The sequence below is a fragment of the Sinocyclocheilus anshuiensis genome, unplaced genomic scaffold (genome assembly GCF_001515605.1).
Source record: "Sinocyclocheilus anshuiensis isolate Anshui unplaced genomic scaffold, SAMN03320099.WGS_v1.1 scaffold2178, whole genome shotgun sequence".
Classification (NCBI taxonomy): Eukaryota; Metazoa; Chordata; class Actinopteri; order Cypriniformes; family Cyprinidae; genus Sinocyclocheilus; species Sinocyclocheilus anshuiensis.
In genome coordinates, this window is record NW_015559171.1 from 398,736 (window position 1) to 414,562 (window position 15,827).

The 15,827-nt window shown below is 38.9% G+C and overlaps 1 protein-coding gene across 1 annotated transcript in view; it reads left to right on the forward strand.

The window, feature by feature from the left end:
* The window catches only part of LOC107681583 (integrin alpha-8-like), an 84,199-nt gene that overhangs the window by 35,563 nt on the left and 32,809 nt on the right, over positions 1-15,827 (forward strand). The window contains exons 14-16 of the mRNA XM_016477895.1: positions 6,609-6,654; positions 8,278-8,385; positions 10,819-10,874. Of these exons, the coding sequence (XP_016333381.1) occupies positions 6,609-6,654; positions 8,278-8,385; positions 10,819-10,874 (210 nt within the window). The remainder of the gene's footprint in view (positions 1-6,608; positions 6,655-8,277; positions 8,386-10,818; positions 10,875-15,827) is intronic.

Sequence of the window (15,827 nt, forward strand, 5' to 3'; positions counted from 1 at the left end):
TGGTGTGTGTGTGTGTGTGTGTGACAGATTGTTGTGTGGCAGATGTTGACTGGGTTCCAGATGAAGTTTCAAGGGTTCAATTCTGGTTCTTTCAGCCGTGTGACAAACAGGCCAAGGTGTGTCTGTGTATCTGTGAGAAGAAATTATCATAACTTTAAAGCAGTTAATTAGAATTTTCAGGAAAATGTTTATATGATTTGGAAATCATTCTTTTAATGTAAGGGACTACTTTTTAAGTGGATAAACATCCAGTTACACTGCTGTTCAAAAGTTTGTGGTCGGCAAGATTTTTAAAGGGGTCATATGATGCGATTTCAAGTTTTCCTTTTTTGTTCATCATGGCTGAATGTATTTTATCAAAAATACAGTAAAACTGTAATATTGTTGATTTATTACAAAATTTTCAGCAGCCATTACTCCAGTTTCAGTGTCACATGATCCTTCAGAGATAATTCTAGTATACTGATTTGGTGCTCAAGAAACATTTCTTATTATCAATGTTGGAAACAGTTGTGCTGCTTAATATTTTTGGAAACATATTGGAAATATCATATAAATATTGAAAAATATTTCATTGGAAACAAAATATTTTTTGGCCTTTTTTTTAGTATTCTTTGATAAATAATAATTTCAAAAGAACAGCATTTATTTGTAATAGAAATCTTTTGTAACATTACAAATGTCTTTACTGTCCCTTTTGATCAATTTCATGTTTTCATTGAAAAAAAAAAACATACTGAGCCCAAACTTTTTACTGGTAGTGTATTTTAACAAAATATATATATATATATATATATTTTGAATTTTCAAAAACAGATGGACATTACAAACTCTGCAGCTTTGGCATTTAGCATTACATAACCTTGTAAGCCTATCATATAAAGACTCTGATGACATGAAGTTATAATCAAGCTACAGTATGTACAGTTAGGTACAGTCATCATCTGTCTGTCCAAGTATACATAACGCAATTGGTATTCAAATATTTGAAGTTTCAAATACATGTCGCACTTCATCACTGTGTTTTGGAGCAAATGCACAACGCTGAGGCTGATTGTAGTCTGATTAATATATATATATACACATTATCTAGGTCGGTTAGTGCAACTTTGCAAAACCTGGCTGGTACAATTTCAGTATGACTAAAGCCTTTACATGATTTTTAAGGATAGGCTTTATTATAACTGAAATCAAACATTTAAAGTGTTCGCAAACAAATATGTTATATAATGTGATGTATTATGGAACTGTGTCCATACAAAAGCAGTTTATCTGGAATATGTCCTGAACTGACTTGCATTCAGACAAAAGAGCCTCTGGTTTCCCTGTCGAGGTCTGGCAGTGTGAAGAAAATAAAGACACTGTGGCTCTATCATGAGGTTATTAGTTTGGGCATCCCAACTAGACTTCACATGGTGTTTATGGATTAGTTTATATTGATTTGAACTGCCAGAGTGCATATTCAGAGCTTTCTGAAGAACACCGATCTGCATGTTCTCATAATCCATCACAGCTGTGCCATAATCTTGTTTTGACTAACAGAAATATGAATTCATTGTTTCATTTAAACTACAAAAACATCCAGTGTGTTTCTAAAGCTCAACTCTGCTGTAACGCCTTAAGCCCATTTCAGCAAAAACAGAGCAGTGTGTTCATTCTTTCTGTCCTTTAATCACCTCTTTCATTTTTTTAATGGCATTGTACAAAATCATCAAAGCAGATGCTGTCACATGCTTTCTTTAAAGAGACGGGAAGTCAGAACGTCAGGCAACTTTAATGCACGTGTGTGTGTTGCGCAAGTGTGTGGGTGTTTGTTCTTTCATGGCGACATGATTGTCATCCTAAATATGCTCTAATAAAAGCAGATCTTTTCCATACATGAAGACCATCAATGGATAGCAAAACGATCACACACAGGTGTACATACACGCACACAATGATGCTGAACAGACCCAGAAAGCAAAACGAAAGACAGAAAACAGGTTTTCCTGTCTCTCCTTCTCAAAATGGATAAATTGCAGCTTTTTAGAGATGTGATCTCCATAATCTTTGATCAGTGTAAATCATCTAATTGGCCTTTTAGTATATAACTGATGCATGTACATTTTTACAGATCTTTATCACTTTCTTCAGTTCATTTAGATTAGAGCCCTGCACGGGCCTCAAATTTAGGCCCTAGCCTAAAGCCTAGCCCTGGCCCGAGACGCTCGGGCCCTAGCCCGGCCCGTGTCTGACAGCTTATCAGAATTACCGGCCCGAGCCCGAGCCCGACCCGAGCGCGTCTTTTTTCCCCTTCTCCCAAAACAGCTTATACTACTGTTTCAGCTATTAAAATAGTTCAGTTTTGTATATAATAGCAAAGTGATTACATTTCGTTTCATTTTTTTAAGAAGTTAATTTAAAAAAATGTTTGGATCATTTTTTGTTCGTTAAATATAAGTTTTTGTTTTTTTAAAGTAACGACCAAGCGGCCAGCGGTAGGCAGTGAGCCTATGTTTGATCAATTTAGCCCAGTGATGGGCAAACTTGGCCCTTCCAGGCCACTTTCCTGCAGAGATTGGATCCAACCCTGATAAAACTCACCTGCCTGTAGCCTCCTAGTAGTCTTGAAGACAATGATTAACTGGTTCAGGTGTATTTGATTAGGGTTGGAGCTAAACTCTGAAGGAAAGTGGCCTGGAATTCCCATGCCCACTACTTAACAAAATAAAATAAATCAAAGACAAAAACTCTTTCATTATAATCATAATCCGTAAAGATGCACTTCTCTCTAAAGGCGCGTCTAATGAGGAGATGGCGAGTCAGGATCGGCAACTTCATCCTTGTAACACCGACTCCGAAAACACTAGTTTATTAGTAAATAACTCAAATATCTCCTTACTATTTCCCCCGTCACATTTATGGTAATTACTTTTGCCGGTGCTTTGTGGCAAGCTTAAGCCTATTGCTTGCATTTGAACGCAGAACTGTTCAGCTGCGCTGACGGCACACACCACACATACTGCTGCTGCGGGACACTAAACACCGTAGAGCCGCTCTTGACAGTCGCGGTAGCACGGTCTCGTGTTGTTTCCACCAGCAAGGCAATTTTTATCATCACTAATTGATGGATGTCTAAAATATCAAAAATGAGAAGCCTAAAACAGGCCCGAGGCCCGGCCCGCGTTTGAACTATGACGTGAAAATTGGCCCGAAGCCTGGCCCGAGGGGCATAAAAAAGTCTGAAATGCAGGGCTCTAATTTAGATTAAAATCACTCATTTGTTTTCCTCATTTGTAAGTTGCTTTGGGTAAAGCCATCTGCTAATGAATAAATGTAAATGGGATGTGTTTTTTAATTTTATTCTTTGAAGTCTGTCGATAAAGTTGGTTATGGTTTCATGCACCAGAAATAGTCATAATTAACTTTTGCATGACTATTTTATACTTTGTAGAGGGATAGTTCACCCCAAAATGAAAATTGTCATTTACGCACCCTCGTGTTGTTCCATACTGGTATGAATTTCTTTCTTCTGTGGAACATAGAAGATGTTTTGAGAAAAAAAGCTCAGTGTTTTTGTCCATACAGTGGAAGTCAATGGTCAGCAAAACTTTTTAGTTTCTAACATTCTACAGAATATATTAAAAGAAGAAACAAAGTCATTCAGGTTTAAAACAACATGAGGGAGAGGGACAGAATTCTAATTTTTGTGTGAATTATCCCTTTATGCATCACTTATCTTCTGATTGGCTGTGGTTTTGTCTTATTGAGCAGCAATTTCATGTTCAGTATGGACAAACTATTGCTTTTTGCTGGAAACTTGGTCGGCACATTGTTTCAGAATGTCTACATAGATTAAGAACTAGTTTATTTAAAAAAATCTTGTAATTCATTGTATGTTATAAATCAGCACACATGGTTACCTTTCCTGTTTACAAGCCATTTCATTTGTGTGTGTGGTTTGGGGTTAATGTGAGGGTGAGCGTGAACTTTGTGGTTAAATGCAGGGTTAAAGTCAAAGGTCAAGTGTCATTCATCATGACCTGTTTAAACAGCAGTGGAGATTTTGTACTTTGCATTTCCTGTCTGCTGCTTCAGGTATTGTTCTCAGACAGAACACTAAACAGACACACTCACATTGCACATTTAGAAACAATTACTTTATTAATTTGAGAGAAAAACACATTTAAAATACCAAATGGTAATAGAGAGAATCAGAATTTGTCATTCTGATGGTAAAAAAAAAGATGGTGGAAAGATTTGTGATCAGAATTCCCCTTTACAATATATTTCTACATTATAATACTTCCAAAAACATGATATGTTGTTTGAGTGTGAAACTGATGTTACATTCAGGACCCGTATGAAATGTTTTAAGAACTTGGGGGGGCACCTTATATCCCTTTAGTGCGCCCTCCAAAATGTGCATTTACTCCTGATTTCCATCCAGACATCTACAGGGAGGAGTTAATTTCTAATTTTTTTGGAGGGGAAGAGATGGATGCATGTGTGATTGTATGTCAGGTGAAATGAGAGAGAAATTCTGAGCTGGAGGTAAAAGAGAGGATTGCATTAGTTGGCTGTGGTCCGGCATTTCATTGGCTAGAGAATGAAGATGACTATAACAGACTCCGTCCTCATTCAAGTTTAAGTGCCTGAGCTTCTTCCATCCCCTCCCTCCATCATTCCACCTCCTATTAACCTATTTCTGCAGTTAAGACCCTTGTGTTGTGGTGGCCAGAGAGTTTGACCTGAAAGTTTTGAGGCTGAATCTTGCACCACACACACACACACACGTTTACACCTCACTGCCGTTCTGTGGAAGTCTCTCAAAGAGCGCGCAAATGCACTTTCCAGATGTGAGAATATAATAGATTTAATTATTCTGTCATCATTTCTGCCTCACAGATACAAGGTGAAAGCTCAGGCCTTCAGGGTGTGCGTGTGTCTGTCAGTAGGCTTTAGTGTGCGTGTTTCTGTCCGTTGTGTTCGAGGTGTGTTTTCTGTCACTATACCAAAAGCTGCTGACTCTGGTTTTCAACAGGCTCTTTGCCAGGGGTGTCTCGTTCCTGAAGGCAGGACCTGATGGAAAGTGAAGCCAGTGATCAACCTCAGTGTAACAGGAATCAAAGCCGCAGTCTCTGAGCACTCATTAGGGTGCTGGAGCTGTTCTGGAACATTCCTGCATATGAGTTTCTGAGTTTTCCTTACTGAAATCATCCCTCCATGACCGATTTGTACTATTCCTTCCTATTAATGCTTTGTACAATTCATAAACTGAGGAGAGAAAATTTTCTCTTGCTCAAGTTTGATGAAAGACCAAATGAAACCGACCTGTGTGAAGGTTAAAGTTTATTTAGTTTTTAGAAATTCTATACTTATCACAAAAACTATTTCACCACCAAAGAAATCAAACCTCTAATATTGTAATATTGTCTGAGTCAGAATCTACTTTTTGCTATCGTTTATGTTGGTTCAGTTATACATGCTAGTTTAATGAGATGTCAGAGATGAATAAATGGTTATACGAGCACACAATATTTCCAATGTTTCATCTCAGGTGCAGGAGGTGTGCTTTGTGTGCACACAGACCTGAATATTTGATGATGTTGTCTATCAATGTTTTGTTTGGCCTGATAATGAAAAAAGTTAAATTTATAAAAAATTTTACTTTTGCTATTTTCAATTATTTCAATATTTATGTGTATGTGTCTGTATAATGATCAGAATTTTTTTGGTGCTGCTTTTGGAGGAAGAAAGAATGGGATCATCAGAAAAGGACATTTGTTATGCAGTTATACAGTACATTTTCATTCAAAATATGCATATACACTGTCATTCAAAAGTTTGGGTAATATTTTATAATATAAGTCTCTTAAGAAGTCTTATTCCAGAGTGACTCATTTATTATTAAATATTTCACTTTTTTCCTTTTTCTTATCAAAATATTTGGGGGGAAAAACATGATTTCATTGTTTTTGTTTTGACAATATGGATACTATTGCCATCCACCAGGAAAATAGCAGTACAAGTATAAGCAAGTGTTATCAACCAGTTTGAGGAATTCTGTGGGGTTTTGTGGCATTAGTTGGTTTGTCTTCCTTTCCATTAGATTTACAAATTAGTGATGGGGATCACATTGTTTTTATTAAACCTAATCATTTAATTTTTGTGAAGGCCCTGGTTAATTTAAACTACATTACAGCGCTTCCACTGCATCACATTAAAATCTCATTCAAGTTGAAACTCAGGTTTATCATGCCCACCTTTATTAACAGAAGAAGGAAACTATTCAGTGTGCAGTATTTACCTTCCACTTAATCAGATGTGGCTGTGTGCACCTCTGAGTAGAATGAGATTAAAGCCTCACACGTTCTCCGTGGCTCTCTAGGGTTCCTCAATGGCTCTGTTCAGGGACAGCAGGTGATGTAAGATGCGAGACTGGTAGAATGAGAAACGGGTCGACGAATCTTTGATGGAGTCTGCTGGAGGCCCAAATCACTTCCAGCTGCAATGTGCTTTGAAGCTTTATGATCCAGCCACTCGTTCTCTTTCTCTTGCAACACACATTTTTCTGTATCATATTGTATCCGTCCTGCAGCTCTCAGTATATTTCACTCTCTTTACAGATTTGCTGGTCGGTGCATTTGGCGTGAGTAAAGTTGTGGCCTACAGGTGAGAAAGTTTACACTTTACATAAACCATATTAATACAAAATTATCAAAATGTTGAAAAATTTATATTTTTACATTTTATACAAGTACTCATGTGAAGATTCATGACATGTGCATCATAAAAAGTTGTAATTCGATACGAGTAATTTTTGTTTTGAGTTTTGTGTTTCTCAGCTTTAAGTCTCGGCATTCAACTGAGGCCAGTGTTATCATGAATTATTACAAATCAAAACATTGTTATACATCAAATAATATGTTTGTGTGCAGCTGCACATATTTTTTCTGGCCTAAACTCACTCACAGTTTTCTACTACACTCACATGCTTTCCCCATTAGAGTGAACGGCACAGAAACCACCTGTGTTTGAGGTTTAGCTGGAAGGAAACCTGATACATATAAAGTTGTTTTTCCTCTGTTCTATGATAGTATTGAAACACATTTTTTAAACTGCATAACAGAAAATATTGAAATGTCTGGCTTCATAATGTATTCATGAAGAAATCCTTAGCTGTAGTTGACAGGAGTACAGTCAGCGAACATTGTGGCATGTCTAGTCTGAGTACCCAAGACTTCGACTGGGTATTTCAGATCAGGTTTCCCTCAGAAATGTTTCAAAATAGTCCCTTTTTCCTGCCTCAAGGCCACCAAAAACACACAGACAAATGAACCTGTCCCAGCACACAGTCTCACGCACTAGCAGTGTCTTGGTGTCAGTGTTAAAGCGATTAGCTGTCGTGGGCTCTGGTGTATTTGTGTAAGCTAACATTTCCACTGTTAATCCAGTTTGAGTGCTAGTCTCAACAGACTGAAAGTGAGACCGGAGCAGAACAGAGACTGACCTCATGTTAAGTTCTCATTTACTCAGTCTGTCTGATGTTCTATTAGAATAAGACTCTGAATGTTTAGTTTCTGTTAGTTAAATGTTTTGTAAGTGATTATGTAATACTGTGCATTAAATGTTCATTCCGTCAGAAATCAGATGTCACTGAAATAGGCGTTCTGAGAAATGACTTCAATTAGTTTTTTTAGCTAATCGAAATTCTTGTCAGTAATTTTGTATGTTCAGGTTTGCTGTTGTGAGAGAGAGGTTTTGGAGAGAAGGTGTGTTGTTGAAGTTAGCAAAATGGCTAAAATCACTCAAAGCACCTTTAAAGTCAACATGAAAACAAAATGTACATTTATATTTACTTTCTTAATGCATGTTCCTGGTCTTATTCTAAACAATTCATTGGTACATTATTCTATTTTTGAATTTTTTTTTATTATCTTCCTTTGAAACAACTTTGAACTATCGAATATTGTTAACCAACAACCAAAAAGCTATTAGTGATCTAATATTCACATATTTTCATATGAGTATCTGTTTCACACTTACATACATGTAAAATGTGTTATGAACTGAAATTCACATTGACATTAGGTCTTGTCATTTCTTTTGATTTTTAACAGACAACTTTAGTGGGTTCCTAATGTTCATGTACAGCTCTGAATTTAGCTTCCCATTCAAACTTATTACTGCAATATATCATATCATATCATATCATATCATATATCAATTATATCAGTCATTTGTTATTTCTTTTTGTAATATTATTCCCATTATATTGTCTCTCATCAATACTAGGTCAAGGCCAGTGGTCACGGTGGACGCTCAGCTGATTTTGACACCCAGAATTCTCAATCCTGAGGACAAGTCCTGCCGCATGCCCAATTCTGATGACATGGTAACCTGGTAAGTGTCAACCACATTTATCCAGTGCTAGTTACTGAAGGGTGACTCTTGTGTACTTCAAGCTCAAAAAACAAACAAACAACTTTTGAAAGTTCATGTTTTCATTAATCTATTCTCGATGAAGTGTTCAGCTGATGGGACAGTTATGTTGATCTTTAGTTCTGGTTAAGGGTAAACCAAAGCAGTCTGGGCCAAAGAGCTATGGCTGACTGGAAGGTTTTAAAGTCATATGGTCTATAGTACCACATTACAGCAGTTTTTCTTCTCTGTGGTAAAACTTTAGTGTTTCTGGAAGTCTCAATACATTCTTCCAAACCACACAAACATACACACAACCCTGCATTCTTACCCCTTTTGTGGATGGACATTGTGTCCCACAAGTAGTTTTTGGGCCCCGTGACTGTAAACATACCAGATCTGTTTGGCTGCTTGGGGTGCATGTGCCCGAGTGTTAGGGTTGGCATGGGGAAAAAAGAATTGGAGGTTTTGGAGAGACAAACGAAAGAACTAAAGTGTGGAATTCTGCAATAACAAAAGAGTAGCTTAGTAAAATAAATGTACAAACTGTGGTTGGAAATAGAGAGACAGAGAGAAACCTTGAATCACACCGATGAACACCAAGAAACAGAACAAGCCAGAGAAGAGAGCGTAAAGAGATCCAGAGGATGGAAAAACCACCACCATGGTTAAGATTGTAAACTCATGGTTAAAATTGTGTCTCGCTAGAGTTAAATTTGTTTATTTTTTTAAATATTCTTTCGTATTCTTTCAACAGAAATTAAACAAATTGTTTTAAATGAGAAAATTGCAAAACAGAAGGATTAATAATAATAATAAAATCAACAACAATAATAATCATACTACCCAGTGAAATGTATATTTTTTATTTAATGCAATTTGTTTCTATTCTGTTATTATAATAATAGCAATATAATAATAACAATAGTAACAATAATAATAATTGTTATTATTATTATCATCAACAACAACTAGTGTAATGCTTCTGTTTTGCATTTTTCAAATTTAATAAAAAATGTTCGATTATATTTTATACAATTATATTTTAAACAGCCTACGTATGTGCATAGTGCAAAAAAGTGTGTTAAATGACTCATGTCAAACCACACACACAGAAGGGTGCCATTAATACTCTGAGGAGTGGGCAGTAATTACAGATGACAGATGGGCGGCAGAGTCAGAAAAGTTGCAGTGGGGTCAGAGCAGGGGTCAGGAGGGGTCAACCTCCGGGCACTGGAGTGTTTGTATGTGCGCAGGCCTTGTACGTGATTATGCATTTACCCTTGTCATGGGGGAGGAGAACTAACAAGTTATCATTAAATGATGTAATGGGGCCACTTCCTCCCTTAAATATGACTTCGGCTGAGCATTTTAAAATGCACCACTACCTGGAGGGGTCATGGCAGGGTTTGCGTGGTTAGAGCACAATGCACAAATGCTGGATTCCATCAGGCACGGCCTCATGGGTATTTCGTGTTGTTCATGAGGCACCGCATCCAGCTGTTTATCGCTAATTTAAACTCTGACATGCTCAATGCTGTGTAAGTGTGTGTAGGGGGGCTAATGGGGTGTTTCTGATTAGACATATTTGGGTTGTATGGAATGCTATGCATCGGATTGGCCCTTTGGGCCATTAAGACTGCAGTTGTGAGTCCCCGAGCACAGATATCATTACACGATCAACATAACGGAAATACAGTTATTGAGCACTAGCTGGAGAGGTGTGAGTGTGTTTTTATGCGCTCTCACCTTACAGCATGTGTGTCAGTGAGTTGCTTGTGATGGTCTAGCATGTTTTAAATCCTCCGTCCTGGTTCTATTTGTGTTTCTTTGCAAATGAAGGGCTAGTTTTACACAAGAGCCCTGCAGCAACAGAACTGCCATCTTTAGATTCCAGTAAATTAATTGTGCGGTCCATAGCCGGGACGTCCTGTGCTGTGTCTGGATAAAAGTGTGTTTGTGTGGGTGTTTGCATATTAGACTTCATATAAATGGGCTTTTGAAATGTTATTAGAATATATAATGACAATATAGTATTTGTATGAGATCTTGAAAATGAGAGAGGTTTTGTCCCTTTTTTCTGATAGGAACAGGAAGTCGCTCTTGGGCTGATCTAATTGCCACCTCTATTACCAGACTATTAAAGAGAGGGAGGGATAGAGAGATGAAGCAAGGAAAGGACAGATGGATGAGAAAAAAAGAGGCAAATTTGATTAATTAATTAAATATTGAGGAGCACAGAGTCCCTCAGCGTTCCACGTCTCCATTCAGCTCCATGTATTAACACTCCACCTACAGTATATTCACAATCCTCTTCCTCTGATTTTTTTTAATGCCACTTAAATGTTGTCATTGCTTTTTGGCTAAGTTATGCTGTATTAAATGTCTCTTTCTCTTTTTATTTTTTTCTCTCAGTCTGTCAGTAAATGTGTGTGCAAAGATCTCTGGGATTGGTATTCCTGATTATGTAGGTGAGTGCATTATTTTTTCTATTAATTGAATGCATTTTGTTTCATGTAAATGGATGTAGTCTTATCAACAAATGTCTTGAAGAAATGTATTTGGCCATTTGTACATGTGACGTCATTATAACAGTGGAAATCTCTCTGCTTAACCTGGTTCTGGATTAAATATTCCCATTTATTTTAAGCTTTTCAAAAAAGTGTTCAAAGCCTTAAACCAAACCAAACAACTCCAAAATTAAATACAATTTTGATTCAAAGCAAAAAAAAAAAAAGGCATTTCAAATAACAATGTTACAAGGTTACTGTGCTAAATGAACTACAGTACACATCCCATAAAGCATAAACAAATCAGCTTTGACCATAAAATATAAAACTATTAACTGAATTTAAAAAAAAAAAGAAATGTATACTTTTATTAAAATAAAGACGTTTATTACTGAAATGTATATTTAAAATAAATGCTTTTGAACTTTCTATTCATCAAAAAGTCCTGAAAAAATTTATCACATTTCCACAAAAATATTAAGTAGCACATCTGTTTTTAACATTGATAATAAGAAATGTTTCTTGAGCAGCAAATCAGCATATTAGAATGATTTCTGAAGGATCATGTGACACTGAAGACTGGAGTAATTCAGCATTGCAGTCACAAGAATAAATTACATTTTAAAATATATTAAAATAGAAAACAGTTATGTTAAATTGTAATATTATTTCACAATATTACAAAAGTTGTTTCAGAGTGTAAGGAGACTGACTCCATTATGTCTTTCTTATTAGAATCAGAATCAGAAAGAGCTTTATTGCCTGGTATGTTTACACATACAAGGAATTTGTTATGGTGACAAAAGCTTCCACAGCACAAACAGAATGACAGTGAAAAGACTGATAATAAAAGGAAATAGCAATATACAACAAATTTTTGAAGAAAAACGCAATATACAAAATAGACAATAGATGGTATTTGTGTGTACAGGTGTGTTATGTACGAATGCAAGGATATGTAAATAGAAGTATGGTGTGTTAAATAAATAAATGTATAAATAATGTTGTGTATTACATGTTTATTGTAAAGTTAACTGTTCATGAGATGGATTGCCTGAGGGAAAAAACTGTTCTCATACCTGGCTGTTCTGGCACTCAGTGCAGATGGCAACAGTTCAAAGAGGAAGTGGCCTGGGTGTGAGGGGTCCAGAATGATTTTGCCAGCTCTTTTACTCACTCTGGATGAGTACAGTTCTTGGAGAGTGGGGAGGGTTGTACCAGTGATTCGCTCAGCAGTCCGGACTATCCGCTGTAGTCTTCTGTGGTCAGTTTTGGTAGCTGAGCTGAACCAGACAGTTATAGAAGTGCAGAGGATGGATTCAATGACTACAGAATAGAAATGTATCAGCAGCTCCTGTGGCAGGTTGAACTTCCTCAGCTGTCGAAGGAACTACAGCCTCTGCTGGGCCTTCTTGACAATGGAGTCTATGTGGAACTCCCACTTCAGGTCCTGAGAGATGGTGGTGCCCAGGAATCTGAATGACTCCACTGTTGCTACAGTGCTGTTCACGATGGTGAGTGGGAGGAGTGCAGGGGGGCTTCTCCTGAAGTCCACAACCATCTCCACTGTTTTGAGTGTGTTCAGCTCCAGGTTGTTAAGACTGCACCAGACAGCCAGCTCTTTAACCTCCTGTCTGTAAGCAGACTCATCACCGTCCTGAATGAGGCCGGGGTGTGAGGGGTCCAGAATGATTTTGCCAGCTCTTTTACTCACTCTGGATGAGTACAGTTCTTGGAGAGTGGGGAGGGTTGTACCAGTGATTCGCTCAGCAGTCCGGACTATCCGCTGTAGTCTTCTGTGGTCAGTTTTGGTAGCTGAGCTGAACCAGACAGTTATAGAAGTGCAGAGGATGGATTCAATGACTACAGAATAGAAATGTATCAGCAGCTCCTGTGGCAGGTTGAACTTCCTCAGCTGTCGAAGGAACTACAGCCTCTGCTGGGCCTTCTTGACAATGGAGTCTATGTGGAACTCCCACTTCAGGTCCTGAGAGATGGTGGTGCCCAGGAATCTGAATGACTCCACTGTTGCTACAGTGCTGTTCACGATGGTGAGTGGGAGGAGTGCAGGGGGGCTTCTCCTGAAGTCCACAACCATCTCCACTGTTTTGAGTGTGTTCAGCTCCAGGTTGTTAAGACTGCACCAGACAGCCAGCTCTTTAACCTCGCATCTGTAAGCAGACTCGTCATTGTCCTGTATGAGGCCAATAAGTGTCGTGTCATCTGTAAACTTTAGGAGCTTGACAGAGGGGTCCTTTTCAGTGCAGTCATTGATGTAGAGAGAGAAGAGCATTGGGTAGAGAACACATCCCTGAGGGGCGCCAGTGCTGATGGTTTGGGTGCTGGATGAGAATTTTCCCAGCCTCACTAGCTGCTGCCTGTCTGTCAGGAAGCTGGTGATCCACTGACAGATGGAGGTGGGCACAGAGAGCTGGGTTAATTTGGACCAGAGGAGGGTTTGGTATGATATTGTTGAAGGCCGAGCTGAAGTCTACAAACAGGATCCTCACATAAGTCCCTGGTTTGTCCAGATGTTGTAGGATATAATGCAGTCCCATGTTGACTGCATCATTCACAGACCTGTTTACTCGGAAAGCAAAATGCAGGGGTTCCAGTAAGGGGTCCAGTGATGTCCTTAAGGTGGACCAGCACACAGTCTTTCAAATTACTTCATGACCACAGACATTAAAGCATCTAGTTCTGTGATTTTGGGTTTCTTTGGTATGGGGATGATGGTGGAGCGTTTGAAGCAGGAAGGGACTTTGCATAGCTCCAGTGATCTGTTTAAAATTTGTGTGAAGATAGGGGCCAGCTGGTCAGCACAGGATTTCAGACAGGCTGGTGTAACACTGCATGGGCCTGGTGCTTTTCTTGTCTTCTGTTTCCAGAAGACCTGACGCACATCATCTTCACTGATCCGAAGTTCAGGAGGGGGGTTGCTGGAGGTGTTATTGGATCCATTGAGAGAAGGTCACAATGGGTGTGAGGTGTGAGACAGGGTTTTTCAAACCTGCAATAGAATTCATTCAAATGTTGACCAGTTTTTGATTCAGTACAGTGCTGGGGGATGGTGTCTTGTAATTGGTGATGTCTTTCAGTCCTTTCCACACTGAAGCATTGGCTGAAAACTGGATTCTCAGCTTTTCAGAGTAGTTTCTCTTAGCCACTCTGATCTCCTTTGTCAGTGTTTTTGGCCTGTTTATACAAGACTCTTTCCCCATTCCTGTAAGAATCTTCTTTGGCCTGATGGAGCTGTCTGTGTTTTGCAGTGAACCACGATGTGTCGTTGTTGTAAGTTAAATGAGTCCTGGTAGGAATGCACATATCCTCACAGAATGTATGATGTTACAGTCTCTGTGAGCTCGTCCAGATCGTTGACAGCAGCTTCAAAAACACTCCAATCAGTGCAGTCAAAGCAGGCTTGTAAATCCTGCTCTGCTTCATTAGTCCATCTTTTTACAGTCCTTATTGCAGGTTTAGCTGATTTCAGTTTATGCCTGTAGGCTGGTATAAGATGAACCAAACAGTGATCTTCATTCAGCCAGGTTTCTGTGAAACACAGAGCAGCACAGTTTGAAAAGTCCTTGTTTATCCAGGAGAGCAGAAGAAGTTTTGTTGGGTAGAGAGCAGAGATTCGCCAGATGGATACTAGGCAGCGCCGTTCTAAAGCCGCGCTGTCTGAGCTTGACCTGTGCTCCGGCTCACTTCCCATGCTTGCATGTCTTAAAGTGCTTGAACAGCACCACCGCTCCGCCAACTACAATGTCCAGTAAAACATCAGAATTGGGTGGTGTGTACTGCCAAATGTTCCGCAATTCATCCATGGTGAAACTGATTGTGGGAATATAACTAAAAACCGGATAAACTAACAAAAACATTCAAACAACTGTAGAGCTCCACACCGAGGCGGCCTTCCGCGGCGCCATCTTGGAAGATCACTTGACGGGAGTAGACTTTTACAGTTGACTTTTGTTTCCATGGTAACAGCAACATTTCTGATTTGTGGATGTTTCTTCATAATTGTACTTGGCAAATAAACATGGTGTTTGTGGCTTCCACATTTCAGAGCTCATGGTGTGTTTTGAATACCATGAATTAGGGATGCTCCGATCAATCGGCCGGAGATCGGTATCGGTGGCCGAAAATCACATTTTATGACTCGATCGGTACTCACTACACTTGGCCGATCTCACGAACCGATTGCAATTTGATGATGTCAACACGTGACGATGTACATGATGCGTGGGACATAAATGATTTGGAGCCACAGTCATGTCATCACCGGTGTGGAAATGCTATGACGTTTCGAGAAACAATGAAAAATTCGCTATTTGTCTTGTATGTTTTGCATGATAATATGATGAATAGATGGTTCATTTTTAACAGCAGATTCAGTGACGTTAGAGCTGATCTGCGCCTCACTGCACACGTCTGCGGCACGTTGGGCTCCATGGCTACTGGAGCTTGTGTTTATCAGCCAGCCGTGGCACGTTTCTGAAACTCTGCAAATTGCGGCTCTCTGCGCTGCTTGGCTAAAAATAGTCTTTTGTGAGTTGTCTCAGCGTGGAGGACGGACCAAAACCTCGTCGGAGCCGTAAGGGATAACGGTAACATAACACGCTGATCGTTGTCTGCCTCATGAAAAAAAAATGTATTTAAAAAATTGTAGTTCATATTTGCATCATTTATGATTTATTTTATCCACCCGCAAATAATCAGAATGCATTTTTTATTACCCGACCATTGGATATAAGAAAAGCAAAATATGTTTGCTGCGTAAATCAGACCGACTTACTGAAAATGCTAATTCATTCTCTGCCAGCAGGAGGTGCTAAAAAGCGGGAGAAACAGGTTGTACACACAGCAGCGCTGAGCTCACAAACGCTGCTTTATCAGGCATATAACATGCAAGAT